The sequence below is a fragment of the Streptopelia decaocto genome (assembly GCF_964273445.1).
Source record: "Streptopelia decaocto genome assembly, chromosome: 2".
NCBI classification, from domain to species: domain Eukaryota; kingdom Metazoa; phylum Chordata; class Aves; order Columbiformes; family Columbidae; genus Streptopelia; species Streptopelia decaocto.
Window position 1 is genome coordinate 50,522,928 of NC_138655.1, and position 21,634 is coordinate 50,544,561.

General features: G+C 41.0%; 1 protein-coding gene across 1 annotated transcript in view; it reads right to left on the reverse strand.

Annotated features, from left to right (window-relative positions):
• Nucleotides 1-419: 419 nt before the first annotated feature.
• COLEC12 (collectin subfamily member 12) overlaps nt 420-21,634 on the reverse strand; it is a 100,417-nt gene continuing 79,202 nt past the window's right edge. Inside the window, exons 3-10 of the mRNA XM_082043940.1 lie at nt 19,683-19,805; nt 12,326-12,424; nt 8,792-9,838; nt 6,875-7,363; nt 6,305-6,441; nt 5,413-5,522; nt 3,556-3,701; nt 420-2,324 (exon numbers count right to left, since the gene is read on the reverse strand). Coding sequence (XP_081900066.1) covers nt 2,305-2,324; nt 3,556-3,701; nt 5,413-5,522; nt 6,305-6,441; nt 6,875-7,363; nt 8,792-9,838; nt 12,326-12,424; nt 19,683-19,805 — 2,171 coding nt within the window. The 3' untranslated portion in view covers nt 420-2,304. The remainder of the gene's footprint in view (nt 2,325-3,555; nt 3,702-5,412; nt 5,523-6,304; nt 6,442-6,874; nt 7,364-8,791; nt 9,839-12,325; nt 12,425-19,682; nt 19,806-21,634) is intronic.

Genomic DNA, 21,634 nt, shown 5'->3' on the forward strand with positions numbered 1-21,634 from the left:
AAAGGCAGCAGTGCTTCTGTCTCAGTGTGACTCTTTGAAGCTCCACTCCCAGGGTTTCTGAGGATCTCTGGGTGTGCCAAGTAATAGTTTTGTACCTTGTTATCCAAAAATAGCACTTTAACATTATCTCCACAGACACTGTGTAAATATATATGTAAACACTACAGCGTGTATCTACACACAGCTCCTAGGTACAGCATGACAGGGTGTGTGGCAGAATCATGTATTCAAAACCTGATGAAAAAGCCAAAATAAGTGTCTCAGGAAATACAGTCTGTCTGAAGAAAACCCCAGCCTCCAAGATGGCAACACATGGTTTCTGCAGCTGAAATACACAGACCTTTCCCTTTTAATTAAACATATGCAATTTCCATGTTGTTCTTGTCTCATATCTAGTATGTACCACAGGACACATTCCCAATTGTTAACACTTTGTGTGTTTTCTTTAAGAAAATTAGAGTTAAAATTAAAAGCCACCCCATGTCTCAAATGAACACTGGAGGGAGTGTGGGCTGTAGGACAGCAGCAGCCTTTAATTAGTTGGTCTTATGAGCAATATTTGAAAGTCTCAAGTACAAAATCCTGTCTCTTTCCAACAGAGCTGGAGTATTTCAACAAACTTATCTGCATTCAGCCAAGGTAAACGGCAGGTCAGGAGGCAATGGAAAAACAACCCTCCTTCCCAAGAAGGCAAAACAACTTCCTTCGTGGTATAGCATGTGGCCATGAAGAACATCAAAACTGAGAACTGAAACCAAGATTTCTGCTAATGAACTTCAACTGGTTGCTAATTTTTTAAATTCCTGATAAGCAGCACTGCTGCCTAGACAACGGCTCATGGGACCATGGAGGAAACTGGCTGGGTGATGATATCATCTTATTAGCCACGCTGCCTTCTGTTTTGCAGCATATTTTATTTTCTAGTTTGTTTGGGAGAGAAGTAAGTACTGGTCCAAGAAAACAGAGAGATTGATTTACAAAGCACTTTGGAGAAGTGCAAATTGATCAGACTTTTCTGAGTATGGCATGTTTTTCTTACCAAATTTTGTAATCTGTCTTAAAAAAAACCATATTTCAGTCTGTGCAGCTCCGTTTCTGTTTTCATAAAATCCTTCATCTGGGTTTGACTTGCAATGTGGGTAGCACCTACCGGGGTAGAATTCCTCACCAGAAGGAACACAAAAATTTCAAAATCATTCTAAAAATGTGGAGATTTACTTCTGTGGCATTTCTTGTGAGCAGAAGGAAGGAAGGATGGCACGCAGGTGGGAAGGCAGGAAAGCTGGCAGGCTGGAAAGAAGGAAGGTAAGCAGGCAGAAAGGCAGGCAAAAGAAGGCAGGCAGGCAGAAAAGGCAGGAAAGAAGGAAGGCAGGGAGGTAGGAAGGCAGGAAGGAAAGCAGGAAGGAAGGAAGGAAAGCAGGAAGGGAGGAAGGAAAAGCTTTTATTAACTTGGTCATTGCATAGTACCCCGGTGAAACATTGGCTGTGATCGGAGCTATGATGAGTATCTAGTCTTTAGTCAAATTAATTGTTATACACGCAGACTAGACTGCATATAATAAGGAAAACACTACCTAAAATCTGCTTTAAAAGTTATTTAACCAGAACAAATCATCTGGGAAAGTACAAATATTTCTAACTGGAAAATTATTTCTCTATAGTTGAGCTAGGCCTGACAGCAAACCTTAATGAATTATTAGTACCTTTATTGTTTTCTTTGGCCCCTGTGCACTATATTTGTAAAAAAAGTCAGTAAAAAAGAGAACAATTGTAAAAAGCAAATATTTTGTACAAAAATACAAAGTTTTAAAAGCTCTTAAAAGTATATTCCATATTATTGATAGGAGTTGGACTATATATATATATTTATATAAAATCTATATATTCGTGTATCTGTATAATTTTCCTACATTTAGGATGTTAGCAAATGAAACATACTGTTTACACAGTTGCTTTATATGTTTTTCTATATGAGTGACCAACAGTCTTACTCAGATTGTGAGAATGTCTTTTCTCAGAAGACAGAAGTTGCTTATGTATGCGGTTACCGATTGGGAAAAAAAATCTGTATCAGAATTAGTCCAATAGTATTTCCTGATGCTGTGGGTTGAAAGGCCTCGACTAATTGAAGGATGCTGGAGAAGAGCTGCTGCTGAATTCCTCTACATGTTTAAACCAGTTTTCAGTGCTTGCCTTTGTTTTTTTTTTTCCCAATTTTGGTAGGCAATGTTGCTCTCTGCCAGGATTTTCTTCTTCTTTAAGTAAATTTCCATAATATGTAGGTATCTGTAAAGTCACAGCCTATTACACTCCAAATATTTGCTCTATGGTGTGAGAGAAAGAAAGAAAAACAAAGAGAAAAAAAATAATGTAAAAAGCCTGTGAAGATTAAACGCATTTCCAAAAAGATCAAGGTATGTTAAAAATTTAAGAGGACTTATATTCAGATCCTCTAAGTCCTGGAGGATAAATACTTGTAAACCATGAAGTTTTCCTAAAATAACAAACGTCTGTAGGAAAAGGAGGGCAAATTACATTGTTACACACTCTTCTTTACTCTGGACAGATAGAGTTATACACACACAAAGCTTATACAGCACTTCGTTTTGGTTTAGGGGGGCATTTTTTTGTGGGTAGGATATAATTTTGGCTCTAGCTGACAGTTCCCTCTGCCTTCACTGAAATTCAGCTTACATGTTCGCAACTGGAGGCACCCTTGGCAAAGCAATGTTTAAATAGGTTGCATGGAGGAGATGATACTATTTTGGGCAGAGCCCCACCATGAACACAAATACCGCCCAGCTCTGTGAAGACAGGGCGAGCTTCCAAGCAGCCATGTGAACAACCTGCCCGCTGCCATTGCAGAAATGCCTCTATAACCAGAAAGAGATGCCCGTAGCAATCACAAGGGTGACTGCTTGGCCACACTGGCAGTTGATGAGTCCTCCACACCAACTGCAACAGATGAGTTGCTTACGGCCTGTGGACCCAGCCTCTCAGCCCTATGGGACATCTCCTGGCAGCAGTGGGGACTTTAAGACCTCCTCAGCAGTCACCAAGTGCCTCCTGTTGCACAAACTCTCAAGATAGTCCTTTTGCTTTTTAAAGGCTGGTCCCTGAGACATCCTAAGACCAGCTTTCCCCCCAGCATGGCCACTGAGCTGATAAAACCAGCTTTTGGTGCAGCCAGGGTCTGGAGCACATGTGCCAAATTGTGCTTGAAATGTCAGGCGTGTTTGAAGTCTGCAGGAGATGGTCAAGATGCAGAGCATGCTATGCCTACAACCACCTTGAAGGCTGGTCTTGTGGTGAAAGAGCACAAGAGCACAAGACTTATTACAATAAATCCAGCACCTACATCGTGCAGAGTATTAGAAAAACCCATGTTGGGCTGCATCTTAGTAGAAGTGCTCCACGTGTGATTCCTCCTCTTCCTCAATGAGGCACTGCCATAGCATCTGGCCTTATGCCTCAACCTTCTCCCCCATAGCGGTGGAAAATTTACTTGAATTTGCCCTGTTAGGGTGAAATAATCAAACCAAGCACCTTGCTTACCTTTATCCATGTCTTTTTCACAAATGAAATTATTAACATCTTCACAGTAGAAGTCATTCCAGAACCCAGCATAGATCAACCCGGCGCAATCTTCCCCTGGCCCGTGCCCATGGTTCCAGTTATCAGGTTGCCCGGTTTTCCAGTTTCTTTCAACCAAAAAAGCAAGAGATATATGATTGCACAACACAGCACACATGACAGTTTTTCACCGCAAGAAATTAACGAAAACATCATGAGGTCTGTTCTGAACGGGAAATACACGTTGAAACAAACAATACATGACTCTTGCTGAAAATGGAAAACAGATGTATTACAGAGCAGGGAATCTATTCGGCCTTGGGCTGCCAAAACTCAGAGACCTAAAATTAGACTGATGAACTTTATTTTAGTTTCTGAGTGTACATGCACATATAGTGGGAGTGTTCCGTGCTCCGTGCGCATCGCTCCAATCCTGCAAAGCCCGCGCACTGTGTTCCTGCCAGCGGGTGGGACTGAGAAGGGCCGCGGGCTCCTGAGGGCTACCCAGGGTGTCAGCACCTTGCTATCGCTCACCGCAGAGGTTCTCAGACCCCTGCCCGCACCAGGGTGGGCTTCTCAGGAGGCACAGCAAAGTCTGATCTGTTTTACGGACCCATATTTGCATGGGAAGTGCATTTTTGGACTTCTAAGGAATGTACAAAGTATATATATGCGTTATCTTCTCAGATCATTAGCTTTGATGGGGAAACTTAACGCAGCATGTAAAAAGCTTGCAGCAAGTGCTTTCTCATCCTGTTTTTGTTTAACGAGTGAGAAACGCTTCCAACCTTGGGACTTAAAAGCTCTGTTTTCCTGAAGAAACAGGTTTTTGAAGGGAGCTTGTGATTGCTGGCTGATACGGTCCGTGCTCAGCTGAAAAACATGCCTGCCTGACACAGAGCGTCTGACCAGGCACCTGGGAGGACACGCAGCTTTCCAAAAGTAATGAAATACTTTGGAAATCAGTAACTTGACAGCCCTGAGGTTACGACAGGGCACCTAAAACCATGGTGTAGTGGAAACCTATTGAAAGCAGTGGCTGAAGTGGGAATCAGCCACAGTGCTGCCATAAAGATGAAAACAGGGAGGGAGAAAAAGGGAAAATTACTACAGCTCATTTGAAATACATCTGACTTTTTCCATGTTTCTCATCAAAATGAACACCAATGAGATCACAGCTAATCATTTTGTAACATCTGACTGACTGTAGCATGTTTTTCTGGCGCACAGCATACTCAGCTCTATAAACTCTTTAGTCCACTCCTCAGTATTAAATATTTGGGTGGTTGCAATCTGTTCCATTTAGGACAAATTAGGTGTAGCCCTAGGATTCCTGGAGAGCTGCCAATTCAGTTCTCATCTGTCCAAAGCTTAGACACCCCCTTTTCATGCATTTTCCTTATGTTTAATGCTTTCCACTTGGATTTGGGCTTTATCTAAAGGCTGGTCATTTTTTATCAGAACGAGCACTCTATTTATAGCCAGTTGTAATGCAAATAAGGAAAATTACACCAAGACAGCAAAACTGTCTGTGCTTTCCATCTCTACTTTGTAATAAAAGTCATAAGCAAATGTTTTGGCAAGAAACACTGTGCTATGTAGTTATGTGATTCTTTCATTCAACATTCAGTTTTCTGTCTGGCAGGGAAAGAAAGCCTTGTGCATGGAGAAGGGAGAGAGAAAAAACTGAGTTCAACAGCACCCTCAGTAATGAATTATTTCATTGGCATCTACAACCCTCTGGATTCATTGGATTACTTCTAGATGCTGCTTTTAGAAGTGTCAGCAAGAGTGGTAGCATCTGCAGAAAATAAACACCATTGTTTTTCATTTACGTACGTGTAAACTGGTAAGGATCCATCCAGCCATCTCCATTCATTTTCCTTCTCTGAATCTGTTAGTCCAATCCAGAAGCTGCCCTTCCCCAAAATCTGCCTTTTTATCCATTGCTGTGGAAGAAAGATCTTAGTCCATAACAAACATACACAACCATCTTTGGAGCCAATAAGCTACTCTGGTTTCATGAGTATCTTTGTTATCAGAATAGGAAAGGCAAATGGAATTTTTCTAAGCTGAAGATACATTTCAGGAGTTGGCCTTGCGACACCTTGCCCACACTAGAATCCATAGCAGAGTTTGCATGCAAGGTAGAGAAAGCTAGGCATGAAAATCGTGTTGAAGTAAAGTCACAGCCCATGTCTTATAGACATAAATTGAAAAAAAAATACAAGCAGTTGTATCTTGATGTCCCCACTGCTTTGTAGCCACCAAATAATTATAGAATTATGCAACACATAGTATGTTGAACAGTACTAAAAGCATAGCTAGATTAAAAATACTTTTGGGCCACAGTAGTCCTAGGCTGCATATATTAAATTAGACAATTTTAAATTAAATTTTATTCGTCACTGCAAAAACTACATTATGGATAATATGCAAAGCATAATTGACTCCATCTTTAAAGGTCCAAAACTACAATTCTCACCAGCCTTTCTGGTGGCTCCATGCTCACCACCTTCAGGGTCAGCAACAGCTCTGCTTACACTACCCTTCTGCACACGGAGAAGCTACTGAGCAGGCAGAGGGTAGACAAAATGCTAACTGGAGTCATTCACTGTGTCTGCTTCACTATATGAACTCACGATGCTCTCAGCTTCCCACTTGCCTTGTGGCTTCCTCATGTGAAATAACTTCAAACCCTCCCCTTGAAAAGAAAAGAGAAGGTAGTTACCTGCTCCTCTTTGTTGTCTATGATAACCAAGCGTGATGACTTCTCTTCACAGAATAACTTTGCCTCTTCAAAAATCTCTCTTTCAATTGAAAAGTAATAGCACTTCTCTGTATAGTTCTTCCAATGAGGAGAACAACCTGTGATGTGAATTTTTTATGTTAAGCCAGTTATTGATAACTCAATAGGCCAGCAGTAACTTTCTGCGTAGGGACAATAATAAGTGGTGGATCCCATACCCATTTACAGTGTGCTGTCACCTAAACTACTTACATACAGTTTGGGAATTTACTTATTAGGATCCTGACTCTGTGAAATCAAGGATAAATTGTGTGGTCAAGGGCATTAATTACTCTTACTACTGCCACCTTTTCTTTAGCCCTAAACTTTAGCTGAAAACAATTTTAGGCCATCAGAAAGAAGACCAACAGGTATGGATTCACTTAAAAGGGCTTTTTACGGTAAATCCAAGATATTTAGTCTAAGGTAGCAGAGGTTATTTGACCCAGTAACTAAGTGGTGAGCACCCTGTGCTTAGATATATTTGTATCTCAGTAAAAGATGCATGCTTACCATTGGCCTCAGGCACCGATGTAGGTTCACTTTGTAGTGCCATTGGCATTCCTGGACCTGGTGGCCCTGGTGGGCCAGGTGGGCCCTTTGGACCAGGTAGCCCAGGGACTCCAGGTAGCCCAGGTAGTCCTCGAGGTCCAGGTACTCCTGGTTCTCCCACAGTTCCTTGCAGGCCTTGAAATCCTGGTGGGCCTTGTGGCCCAGGTGGACCATCTTTGCCTTGTGGACCCGGTGGCCCTGGGTCTCCGCTTGGTCCAGGCAAACCCGTCTTGCCAGGAGAACCTCTCTGACCTTTGGAGCCAGGTGATCCTCTTGAACCTTTCCCTCCTTTTTCTCCTGGTGGTCCAGCTGGCCCAGGTGGGCCCTTCTCTCCTGCAGGTCCTGGTGGTCCAGGCTCTCCTTTATCTCCTTTTTGTCCTTTTAGGCCAGCAGGGCCAAGAGGACCTTGAGGGCCTCTGTCACCTTTAGGTCCCCTTGGACCAGGAGGGCCTGAAACAATGCAAGCATGCAAAGTGGGTATATGGACAGGAAACAAAGCAAAAAGCCCATGTGAGGTCCTTGTTTAGTGTATCTCAGACCAGCAACACAGGATACTCAGCACTGTGAAAACTGGGCTAACAGCTGCTTCGATCAGTGCTTGTAAAAGTACGTCTGCCCCTCAGGCACTACATACCATAGCTCTTTCCTCAGCATTCATGAAATATAGGATACAGAAGAAAACATTCTGATGCACCCTGTCCTGTGAACTAGATGGTGACACCATGCCCCAGGTGACCGGCTGAGGTGCCAGTCCCAGCCAGACACACTCGGTGCTGTTGACACACATGGTCCTGCGTGTTGATGCTCCTGTTCCCTCACTCTGCTACACCCTCTTTTCTTTCTAGCCCCATCTTCCCGCTCTTAGACTACAGGACTCTTCTCCTGCAATGACCGTGTTTGCTGCTCTGTCAATAATAGGATGTCAAAAAGAGACAACACAATGGATAGTGAGCAACAGGCCAACAGTGGGAAAGACCAGAAGTACTAGTTGCTAACTGGCCAGCTATAACAGGAAAGGGAACAATACCCAATATAGGAAATAGCAATATTGTGACAACAATAAACAACAAAACAAGTTTGAATTCTGATCATGAATGAGCAAATGCCTTGCCAATACCCACTCCCCCCGGCCAATCTACATAATTTAAACTCCTCCAGAGAGAAATTCCTAAACTGGAATAATTTAAGCCTGGTTGAAATGAGAAAGGTGAAGGTTACTGACATGTAATCTTGGCTCTAATTCAGCCTTAGTTTATTCGGAGCAATGGATTTATATTTGTGATTAGAATTTTTGGCCTGACTGGCTCATATCAGGTTGGAAATATAAGTGTTCTTTTCATTTGGGATAATACTTGGCTGGGAGAAACCTCCTAAACTTGATGCTATTTATTTCTGGAGTAAATAAAATATCCCAGGATTTAAAACTAAGCAAAGTAGGATGTTTTCTGGCAGACTAAAAACTGGCTTAAAGTGAAATAGCAACTTGTTTTTCAGTAAGGGTGGACCTTTCTGGGAATAGTCCAATGTATATTTTTTAGCCATTTCCTCCTTAGCAGGGATTGGTTTCTTGAGGTTCCACACCTTCACTAGCTTATTTTAGAAACTAAATCAAAAGCAGATCCAGTCAGTCATTCACTCAGAACGAATTTTTGCTAAGTCAGAACCTTATTTCATAACATGCCCATTCTAGGTATGTAGAGAAGGCATAGGGAAATTAGTAAGGAATATTCAAGCTATATTTACATTTGCAAAGTTTAGGATTAGATAATAGAAAACTCTGTATCATCATGCACTAACTAACTTCCACAGAACTATAGAAGTAATGCAAGCAGGAGTTCAGCACAGATGAATACGAGCATCATTAGAGAAGCTGCATACCTTGTAGGATAGTGAAGTTTTTGATGAGCTGGCCATGTTTGGAATCTACCAGTTTCATTTCTTCCATGATTACTGACAAATTGGCAACTTCAACATCTAACCTTGACCTCATCAAATCCTGCTGCATCTTGAGAGATGCAGAGTCTAAGCGAATATTGGCTAGAGTGCTGTTCATAAAAATCAGCTCATCTGAATGTTTACTTAAGGTGTCTGTACAAGTTGTCCTGACCTCATTGAGATTGCTAGTCAGCGTCCGTAGATGATGAGCTGTGTAGCTGATATTGCTAATGATATTCACTATATCAGTTTCAAAGACCTGGAACCTCTCTTCTAGCTGGCTGAATTTGGCTGAAGTTCTGTTTTCATATTCTTTATGCTGCTCCTGGAGATCCTTTAGATTTTGTTCATTGGCTTGGGCAATTGTGGTGATATTCTCCATTTGCCCACTGAAGGAGTTGAGCTGATTGTTCATGTCTTCAAGTGTATCATTGTTAGCTTTTGCCAGTGCTGAGTTGTTAGCAGCCAAAGTCTGTAAATTTTGTACTTTCTCCTTAAGCCAGTCAGTGTCCTTCCGGGCTTGAAGGACAACCTGCTGCAGATTTTGAAAGTCATTCTTGATACTTAGAATAGCTGAGCTTGTATCTTCCATTGACTTCTGCAAGGCACTGATAAGATTTCTTTGCTGTATTTGTGTCAGGTTTAAGTTGTTCAGGTTCATGATGACCACGTTATGAGAATGCACTTGGTTTTGCAAGTTTGTTTGAATATTACTTGTGTCTTGTTGAAGATTGTTGATATAGCCAGTATATGCCTGAAGAGTCTTATTGACACTGATGATCATGAAAGAGTTACTATCTAAGGCACTTCTCATCTGGCTCTGTCTATCATCTAATGCATTTCCAGACTCTTGTAGCTTCTCTAGTGTATCTTTGTTTCTGGTAGTTTTCTCTGCAATGTCATGAAGCTGCTGACGAAGAGCCAGAATGTCAGATCTGAAGCTAGACAGTTCAGTGTTAGTATTCATGGCTTTTTGTCCAGCTTGATCATCTGTTGAAGAGGAAAAAAATGGAAAGGTTTTAGGATGAGTTTTATAAAACACAGTATAAAAACCCATAGTCTATTTTAAGGACAGTCAGGTTGTCAAAAATTTCTGTCAATAGAACTTCTATGTTATCTACTCCAGAAAAGAGAAACCACTAAGTAAAGTTCTGCCCCTAGACAGAGGAAAAAATCAAAGGGATGAAGACCTTGTATCTTGCCGAGGAAGACAAAATGGTCATTCTGTTGTCATATACAGGAAGAACTACCATTAGAAACTGATGAATATAAGTTTTGCTTGTATTCTCAAGGAAAACTGAATGGTAAGCAGAATTCAAAGTATTAAAGAGGTATAACTACATTTATGTTTTGACGTTACAATTGGCTATTGCTGAAAGGTCAGAGGTAAATTTTAGCTGTTCATATTTTCTTCTTCCTTTTCCTGGCAGGCAGAATATCTTCATTGAGATTTAGTACATATAATTCCATTTTTTTAAATCTTTGGTTTAGTTTTTGAAAAGTTCTAATACCTGTTTTAAAACAATCTGGGTTAGAGGCAAAAGTTTAGCCAGCAGGCTACTTCAGATATGACAGGATACGATGTATTTCTGTTTTACTCTCTAACATACTACTATTGCTTTTAATGACATTTATTTTGCTGTTATTGTTTCCTCATGTTCTGAGTTTCAGGAAGGCGAAACCTTTAATCTTAGAGGAACATCTCTGCTCTTACTTACACTGCCCTACAGTATACTTCTGGGAGCCTGCCCGAGTATGATTAAGCTTTTGAGGCTGCACAGCTCATCAGCCGGGACACAGAAACCAAGGAAATAAGCAGTCAACACTCATTTTCAGGGAAGATTCCCTTTCTTGACCTCAATCACTTCCCTCTCCACACACAGTCCATGTATTTTTGTCCTCATCTAAGTGTAGCTATATTTATGAATTACGCAGTCTGGAGACCATAATTTCAGATGACTCCAAGAAAGGGCAGAATGGTTTTCATAAACTACAGTGAATATAGCTGGGTACAGAGCTTTCCTCTGGGGTGCCTGAATGAGACATGATGGTGAACATCAAATGGTGGTTTGTGAGACTTCAGTCTGAAGTGTTTAAGGAGTCTTCCCAAGCACAGTTCCTCTACCTGCCACTTGTCTTAATCCAGGATCTTCTCAGCTCTGACTCTGGTTACTTCTCGGTTATAGCTCAAGTTGTATTTTGTTCCTCAAACAGCTCTGACAACTGCCAGGTCCACATACAGCTAGTCCCTGAAGGTCTGTCTTTCATTTACCACATACTGTTATCCTTCTGGCCCTACAGCACTTTTCTTACCTTTATGCCTCCCACATACATTGCCCCATAAATTTTTTAACTTCTTCCATGGCAAGTCCACTTAAACGGGAACTGATTGTCGCGAGCATCTCATCGGCCATCCGTCCAGCAGTGTGTAAAAATGCGTGGGTGTGAATGAATGAATGAAAGGTCTTCCAAGTTGTGAAAATTTCATCTGCATAATATCCCAAATATAACTCAAAAGGTTGCATGTGCTTTAAGGTGTAACATTTACTTCTGTATATGTATCAGTAGAAGTATATGCCTCTGAATTATGCCACGTCTTTGAATTAAATGCAGTTTGCAAATACTTCAGAATCCAGCTATTTTTTGAGGGGAAAACATTGTAAAAATTTATGATCAAGCTGCAAGCAAGTAATTTTTCCTATGAAGCTAAAAAAAAAAAATTATTTCAAGAGGACATGAATTATGTGTATATTAATATTCATAGAAAAACTAATTATACAAACTATAAGTCTATGTATATACCATTTGATAATAAACAGCTCCGTTTCCTTTCCAGACAAGGAAGAAAGGTAGAAAAGTGCACTTAGTGAGTAGAACCCTTATCCATGATCTTTTTCCGTCTTCCTGCAAGTTGAGAACTGTGATAGCACTTGGGAGACCTGAACTCTTAACAACCTTGTATCCTGTATTCCCTGAGATGATTAAGAAACATTTTATGGAAGTAATCAACTTGCCTCAGACATAAGAATTTTCAACAGCTGATTATTTGTGCACCCCTTAAAATGTCATTCAGTTTTGAATCGTAATTGCTAAAACAGCATCAGGATGACTGGCTGACAGATTTTCATTTTATGTAGAGTCTCTTGTGCTGTGGAACAGCTTCTGCTATGTTTTACATCTCCGCCTCAGAGAAGACCCTCTCCTGAGGACAACCGTAAGTGTCTGTTTATTTTAGTATAAATGATTTCAGAGTGACTTCAGTGGGAAGTGTAACTATTTAAGTATACTTAAAATGCTGTCCTAAGTAGAGCTGATCTTAACTTTTTTTAAGTGCTTTCCCAAATACTTGAGAAATTGGAATAGAAGTGCTGTATCTTGTCATAGCCAGAGATTTTTCAGATAAATTTCCTGCCACCATCTGCCAGGAGAACACCCCAAAGCCATAATACAAAGGGGCTTTGCGTGTGTGTAGATTACCTAATTTCTTCAGATCACTCTCCACCTCTGTGAGCTTTTCTGTATATCTTCTGTGGGACGTTTCCAGGCCACCTGTCACATTGTCCATTTTTTCTACAACTAGGGGAAAGAGAACAGTATGTTATGGAAAGAAGAAAAGTGGAATTATGAAAAAAATCTAGTAAACAATAAAGCAAACAAACAAATAAAACACCGCTACCATCAAACAAAAAAATAAACCACTTTAAAATTGCCTTGTTTGCCACTATACTTTGCTCCTGCTCTGTGAAATGTTGGAAGGATGAGCTCCTATCTGGTGGTGGGATCCAGCATTCTTCCAGTTCTTCAGTCTGACAACAGTCCCCAAACTTTTTTTGCTTATGAGCAATCTCTCTCCTGAATAAGGAAATCCCTCTTTGTGGGTTTTCCTCATGAACTAAGTCCTTTTCTCTGAACAGTATTTCCATGCTCCAAGCGTACTGTGGTGTGGAAAAGGCAGACTAATTGCTAAAGGCTCAGACGTATCAGAGAAGACATGCTTTTATTTTACTATAAGCCATTTCTCCTTAAAAATAACGTTTTGTTTGTTTGTTTGTTTTTCCCCGTGCCTTTTAATAGTTAAAAATTGCCACCTGGCTAGCAAACTTTGGTCTGAGATAGCAGTTTGAAGATGCAATTACTACATGTTCTGGGAATCAGCTTTTAAACATCTTGATAACGGTGCAGATCACTCAAAACAGTCTTGAAACAATTCTGCCCCGTTGAAAGGATGATCATTCAGCAAGTGCAGATTTATGGCTGATGTGGTCTTTATTTACTAATGTCTGAGTCATCTTCTTGTCACTGAGACAATCTGATTATTGATGGAATTGATATGGAAATGGAAAAAACAGAGCAACAAATAAAGAATGAGGGGTGGATCTGTGGCAAAACACATGAAATGCTTGCAAGGTCAGAGGCAGCCTTCATCTTCCACACCAAACCTTGTCTAATAGGCTTTTGCATTGAAGCCACAACAAGGGACAGAAATTTCTTCTAATCAAAAGATTATTTGGCCCTTTTGCTACACTGGGAGCAGAATGGATCTGAACCAACCCTGGGAGAGGCTACACAACTTATTGTGCCAGCCCCTCCTTTCAAACAGAAGAAATAAGGTGCTTCCAATGTCCTGAGATAGTGAAGCCAATTCTGTAAATCTGTGTGGGGTAGAGGGTACCACTAATTCTTTCTGTCTGTGAGATAATCTGCAGCTAGGAAATAGCCTCATAGAAGTTGCTGCTATGTAGACTGGGCTTTTTACTAGAGGCGGAAATTTAGGGAATCTTTTGCTGCTCACGAGCAACCACAAGAATCCTGGACTTTTAAAGTGTAGTCCACCAAGTGCTCCTTCATTAACTTTTGCCCTTGTTTTTCTGAGTCTGGGTACCACAGTTACACAGCAGGCTTTTATTGCTTCCCCAAAACTAACAGGAGAAAAAGCACACCAAGATTATCTCTGCTGCAACTGCACTGAGGTCAATGGAGTTACAACAGAGAAAAAGTCTCAAGGTTTTCAGACAGACCAGACATCCTTTGGTGAATTACCTGCCTGTTCCTTTCTATACTGCTAACAAGTAAAACACAGACTTCTGTGTACACAAAGATAGTCAGAGTGCAGCTTTCTGTTTGGGACGATGGCGCATGGCTTGCTCAATATCACATCTAAGCTACGATAATGGCTTCGCTTTTTCAGGAGGACCATTGCTCAATATCCTTTACTTTCAAATGCATTTTTCCCCCCAGTATAGCACTAATGCTTCACTGGTTCTTTTGCCCATTAAAGTTACTTGCCAAAAAAGCCATATAGCACTTTTCCTAAATGAAGCCAGAGTTGATTCTCTGTTTGTCCTGCCCAACTCTCTTCCAGGCTGGAGCCCAGATCAACAAAGTTCCTTCAGCTACTTCTCACACTCCACTGATGCATGTATACACCTATGCATCACATGCAGTGAGCATGAGGACCCTACTTGGCTCTTCCTTCTGGCTAGGTCTAGGCAGCTCCTTGCTCAGTCTGTGGTGGTCTGCTTTTCTTATGGGTAGTGACTGCAAAGGACACGGCTTACTCTGGGCACTTCGACAGGACTTCATGAAACCATCTGGATTTTAAAAGCAGGAATACTCCAAGTGCTTCTGTTTCACCTGTGCCTTGACAAGCAATCTCACGTCACCTACGGGTCTTGCTAATTCAGATTTAGTGTAATATTCACCTGTTTTCCCCACTTGGAGTTGGGAAATTAATAGATATTATATAGTGAAAATATATATTATCAATAATGAAAGAAAAATGTAGGCTCTTCCTTTTGCTGTTCAAATGCATGCTGGTTTGTACTTCAGATTTGAAGTTTGTAAAATTGAGATCTTATGCTGTCCTATAATAACAAAATTGTTTTTGTGGTTGAATGAAATCTAACACTGGAAATTGGGTTAAAATATTCCCCTGAACAGTCCAAAGCAAATGAAAATAGTAGGAATGCTATCAATATGTAGTTGCCTGTATGACAGTTAGATGAGATTGGATGGAATTAAAGATATGTCCTTTCAGTTCTTAAAAGGGGCCTACAAGAAGCATGGGGACAGGCTTTTTATCAGGGCCTGTTTTTAAATGAAAAGAGGGGAAATTCAGGCTAGGCAAGAGGAATAAATTTTTTACAATGAGGGTGGTGAAACACTGGCACGTTGCCCAGAGAGGTGGTAGATGCCCCATCCCTGGAGACATCCCAGGCCACGCTGGATGGGGCTCTGAGCAACCTGATGTAGTTGAAGATGTCCCTGCTCATTGCAGGGGGTTGGACTAGATACCCTTTGAAGGTCCCTTCCAACCCAAACTATTTTGTGATTCTATGATACAACAGCATATGGTATTTTCGTTGCTGAAAGTACAAAATAATCCCACCTCACAAGAAAAAAGAGCAAAGTGGGTCTGTAGCTATGGACATTCTTTGTGTGGAACACTCCAAAAATTTCTTGAAGCAGGATTTATTCAGAAGCCTTACCGGTATTATTGACAATTGGCCATAGTATTTGGGGCAGACCATACTTGGACTGTGTCTGAAAGATCAGTAATGAGCACTGTTAGAAGGTCTTTCAGTCCCAGCAGCCTGTCTGCTACAGAAAGTAATAGCTTTTATATTAATTCTAGCATGTAAGTGGATGCCAGGCAACAGCCTGCAATCAGGAGGGCTGGCATGACACTTAGCTGGAAGATGCTGGTTTAGAGAGGCCAGAAAGAAAAGGCTGCTTTCAAATATGCAAGGTATTGATTTTTGTCTATTTGACACTAAGCTGGTGATGACTTACCCAGATTAACTGATGCAAAGTGCAGGCTAGCTCTATCAGGCAAACCATTTCCTTTATTTTATTTCTGTCTCCCCTCAGAGGGCAAGTCAGCCCTGTCATGTGAAGAGCAGAGGACAGAGGCCAAAGCCAAGTTCAAACCACCCAGCTCCAGCAGCAAAAACAGGGGTGGTCTCTGCAAACATGAACTGCAGGGTTAGCTCAAGGATTCCCAGTGACGCAGCCTAAGCTGAATTTTGTCATGCCATAGACAAACCAATGAACATATTTGCTTTGTACAGGGGAAGGAACTTTACCTCCATGTTCAAACAAATTGCAGTCCTAAGGGACTTGATATGACTGAACTCCTTCCACAAGCAAGTTGTAGTTTATTTAGTTTCTTGCCACAGCTCTGCAAGTGGAAAGGATGGACTCTGGGGAGAATGAGTAGAGAGCTGTGGCCAAAGTAGATTTTGTTGCTCCTGCTGTCAAAAGGGGTCACATGGATGGGTGTCCTATTATTGGGAATGCCTTTCCAGCAGTAGCTCCTACCACCATCTCTGGATGGTGAGCACATGGAGCACTCTCAGGAGTGGAAGTCAACCTCTGGGGAGTGCCATGGGCTTGAACAGCTACTTTCCATCTTCTCCAGAAAAAGGCAAAGGCAAAACAGGCAGACCAGCCGTAATATCCCTTATGAAGGCCACTCTGCTGCTCTCAACAGTCTGCTGCTCTTGAAAATGCCAAGTCTGTCTATGCCTTAAGCTTGCTTTTGGATAGCTTCACCTGAATTCTCAGCTTGGTCAAATCTCTCTACATTACCGCTCACTTTCTGACAAGGTGACTATGGAAAAGATGGTAAAGAACCTTCAATAGAAGCCAAAATTTCAAGTAGCTGCTGACCGGAACAGTGAGGACTGTCTGCATCTAAGCCACTGTTTCAGAAATGGGGATAAAATGAGCCATGTCAGCAGGGTGTGTTGGCCCTAGGTGATGGCAGGCAAACTCTGTCTGGGAGACAGATGGAAGAAGTAGATGAAAGTCATGGTGTGTATCAGTCAAGACACCTAAAAACAAGGAGTGACCAGAGATTGAAAGCTACCAGAAATTCAAGCTGAGAGCATGCTAGCTTCCCTCACTGGTGTGAGTCCCAGGAGGATCATTCACCTTCAATCAGCTAATCTGACACTGGCTGCTGCCAGAAAAATTTTAGCATTGTATTTTTCATCTAATTGAAGAAAGTATGCATTAAAAATTACATATTTATTAATGTTTTTAACAATAATTTAATATGTCTTCTCAAAGCAAACTAATAGTAAACTCAGCTTGTTATTCCTTCATGACCTTGATGTTTAATTCATGTTTTGGTTTCAGGTTTCTCCAATCTACTATGTAATTTTTACCACCAGTTTGGAGGTTTGCTCTATATTGACTTTGCCTCCCATTGAGTTATTTTTCTGCCTGCCATATTTAATCCACTGATCAGTAGTTTTAACGTCTTAAATCACAAAGGATATCTAAATACCACGTAGGAAATGAAAGTTTTAAGAGTTGTTTTGGGCTTTATAAACATAAGTGTGGGAGACAAATTTAATGGAAACTTAGCTAAGAGACTGAAAGAATCCCTGATGCCAGCAGAATTCCTTCTTTCAGTGTAATATTGCAATTAAAAAAGACAAGCCAAACTCTGATGCAGAGTTCAAGAGCTCTATAAAATTTTTTTTTGAGTTTTGTTCCTCCACAAACTCCTAATTCCTTCCCAATGAACAAAAATTTTGCAATAATTCCTTTAAATATGTACTGTCAACTGGGGTTTTGTCTAACTCATGTCAAGCAAATCAGAACTTAGGCACTGTGGAGATGAAGTTCTTAATTTGCAGGGACAAAGAGCGAACTTAATGCCTGACATTAGACCATCTGGTGCTTGGCATTACAGAAGGGATGACTTGGACTAAACTGAACTTTACTCCAGCATATGCCTCTTTCCCTTGGCATTTAGGCGGAGCAGTCACCAAGTTGGCGAGCAGTGGAGCAGTGGTCACCAAGATGTCTTAAGGTCTGTAAGATGTGCATTATTCACCTTCCTACAGTCTTCTTCCCTCCCCCCCTTTTTTTTTTGGTGTGGAAAAATAAATTATTTTGTCCTTTCCCCGGACAGATGTGTCTCGGTACTGCTATGATAGAAAGACCACAGAATCACAGAATGTTAGGGATTGGAAGGGACCTCGAAAGATCATCTAGTCCAATCCCCCTGCTGGAGCAGGAACACCTAGATGAGGTTACACAGGAAGGCGTCCAGGGGGGTTTTGAATGTCTCCAGAGAAGGAGACACCACAACCTCCCTGGGCAGTCCCTGGGCAGGCACAAATGATTACTCAGTGTAAGAAGGAGGTTTGGAAATGAGCGTAGCAAAGATGAGGCCTCAAGATGAGAGCAAAGCCTGAGGAAAAGACAGGCTAGAGCCTTCATGGAGAAAGAAGCTTGAAAACTGTGAATTGAAACAATGAAGAGAAACTCCCTCTCCCAAAGAGATCTTTTGGACAGTGTTCTTATTGCTATTGCTTCCTACATACAGACAAACAAACATGTGCAAAAACAAGATATAGAGCAATGGTCCCTCCAACTTGATATGCTATTTGTGATGTCAAGTGAGGCCTGAGTCTTCTGGTGAGCCTCAGAACTTGTTTAAAACCTTCTTGAGGAAAATTCTGCTAAACCTCAGGCATTTAACGGCTGGGTTATAGCCTAGAAGGATCCATCTCCCCCTGCTGTAAGCAGATCTCTGCACATTTGTACCTGCAAAAGGCCTAATCTTGCCCTCCCCTAGTCCATATAACCAAATGACCTTATCTTTATTGATCAAGAACAAGTTTATGAATCCTGGAAAGATTTTTTTTCTCAGAATCGGACCTCCAGAGACCAGTTACACATTATTCAGGAGAATGTCTGACCAGTTAAGTATGTATTGCGTTTATTTACTTTTGATTTTAATTTGCCACATTTCATCTGCTTTATTATGAAAAAGGAATACCAACGTGTCTATATCTGTACTTCACATTCTCTCATCTTCCTGGCTAAATCTTCCATCCAAACAAAGCAGTTTTAATTTTCTTCCTGCTCAAAACTGTACCAAATCCTCTTAAATAAGTATTTATCCCTTTCTATTTCTACAATTTCCTTTTCTTTCACTGGCAAAGGACCAGAGGTGATGTCAGCTCTACTACAAGCGCAGCTGTTGGCGGTACAGGACGCACTGCATGCTAATCACATGAATATTTACCCAGCTTCTTGGAGGGGTTTGAAGCTTCTCTCAGAGCCATACTCAAGCAGCTCATTTAAAGCCAGCTTGGGTTTCTCCGCAACATGCCACGATGTTCTGTTATAACACTCACAATGATGCTATTCACTTTCTTTTTCTTACCAGAAACTCGCATCCTATTTGTTTAACTTATTATATCTGTGACTGCACAACAAACAGACATTTACATGAATCCATTCATAAAAATGCCTAAGTGGCTACAGATAATTAGTGCTGAGGACGTATGGGAATTTTCAGCTGTGCTTTCCAATGTGCCCAACTGATGACTTGCACAAATGACATTTTCTCTATTTCTGGGTTGCCCAACTACCAGAATCTTTGAGATAACTGTCAAAAGTGTCTAAGCATCTTTGTTCATCAAAATAGTTGTAGATAACTCAACATATTGGCACATCCTGGTTCAATCTTTCTGCCAGATATTTCAAAGTAATACTGATCCTACATTTTGTGCCTGTGATAAATACTGTGTAAGACTCTTTCTGGCTGTTCCATTAAGGAGGACATTTATTCTGGAAAGGTGTGATATATGTAAAAGAGCTCAGTGAAATCAAGGTATAGAAAGAGCTTTAAGTCTTTGGGTTAGTACTCCTTCATGGTGGAAGAATGATCATGTGTGTAGAACAAATAACATTGCCATGGTATTGATATTTAAGGTAAAAATGTGATAAACTGCTTGTCTATCTAATATGTGTAAATACGCTTGGATGCTTAGCTGAAAGTGGAATGTTGTGCTCAATGCATACATACCTTTGTATCCCAGAATGGCTACTGTGATTGTTAACAGGGCACATAAAATATATAATAAGATGATGGAAAACTTCAGTGCCCAGTTATTTTTACATTTGGTACATTGCGTCCCCTCCTGAATACCTGCAAAAGAAGATTTTAAGAATTTCAAAACAATGGTAAAGAACACATTTCTAGTGTTGTCTCCCCATTTCCTCTCCTCCATTTTCTAAAGAAATAAATATTTATGTAAGCAGATGATAATATAGGTGCCTATCTGCCTGTTCTGCCAGGATAGACACCATGGCGGTTAAAGCATCAGCTTATCAATACTTATCAATCACTTTGAGATTTTAGCATGTGGAAGAGAAATAGGAAAATCTGTGGCTTTCCTGAGAGACAGGACTATTTCCTGATTGTTCTAACAAGACTATGGTGACCTTTGGAAGTCAAATGTTTATTAGCATCTCCTCTGGCAGGTATCACACTGCAGCAGCTCCTTCTTAGCATTCAGTCTCCCTAGCAGACAGTAAATGCTCTGACAGAAGGAAATACAGAAATGATTGTGAAAACCTGGTAGGAGTACTTGTCCTGCTTTGCCACCATTACCACAAATGGCTACCATGTGAACATGTTCTTTCCATAATGAGAGAGACTTTTTTTCTTATTTTTAGGGGGTCTGAAGAGTACTATTTGCAAAGAGAAGAAGAGGTGCTATACCGGTAAAGCCAGTGATACATCTATACCAACAGAAAAATGCTGGTGAATTTTCCCTTGTGGACAAAAAAAAGGGCCTCAAGTTGATGAGAGAGAACAGGCCTTTACTATTTTACATTTTAGCTTTTTGCAGACTCATTTGTGAGTCTATTAGGGAAGCAATATTCCTCTTTTCTTGACATGCTCCTCGGATACAGCTTGAGAGTGTTGGAAGCTTTGATTAAGTTACCAAGAAATTAATCAGAAACACAAACGTGTAAAAACATGAAAACTGGACCGCTGTGCCGGAACAAATGGTGGGATTTATCCCTCCTTCCAATGTGCATTAAGCAGGCCACGATAAATGCAGCTTTCTGTCTCTGTCAGAAAATGCATTTCTTTGATATTTTACTCTATTTGTGTACTATTAGGGGAGTCCCACAGGAAAGCTTTAAGCTCTAATAAATTCTGTGTACCAGATTACTTAACTAATCAAAACTTGCTCCTAGCTTTTTATGAGTAACTTATATTTCCCCTGAGGCCTAACCCACAGCTGATTATACTTTCCCCAAGTCATGACCTTCTGCAGAGCAGTTTTTTATTTTTCATTTTTTTAAGAGGAAAGCACAGGCCACTTCCCCTGGGTTCACAAAGCACGGGTGACCGACATATCAAGTTAAGTCAACTGTATTTCTCTCTCAAAGAACAGCGTTTTCCAGTGACTTCCTTAAGCCCAGGGTACTTGAAGAAGGGCTTACTATACTGGAGAAACTCAAGAAGAGTATTTATACTAAGTTTATTTGACAAGGTATTTTCCTCAGTTCCCTCTGCACATATGCTAGCTGGCTAAGGCAGAAATGCATCTCTCGCAGCTCAGCCCACTTTCCACATGATGTCATCTCATGTGTTTTCTAAACTTGTCAGCTGTGATGTCATGTTCTGTTACCATGTGATGAAAGCCATGTCACAGATTTGGGTTCCTTGGGGTTTAGGCTTGAGATCAGTTTGGAACATCTGGTTCTTTTTTCAGGGACAGGAGCATCAGGGAAAAATGAGACAAGGACTTGTAAGCATAAACCTAACAGCAGAAATTTCAGAGGGGAAAGGCATCTCTCCTGCCTGTGTACATGGGAAGGAAGGGAGCTGGCACAGAGACGGGCAGTTGTATAGTCCATTTACTGGTGACTTGGATTTTGGAGACTGACAACTGCTTCACTACAAAAGAAAAAGTGAAGGCTCCATAATTCATTAGCCAAGTTTGCTTAGGGATCCTGATG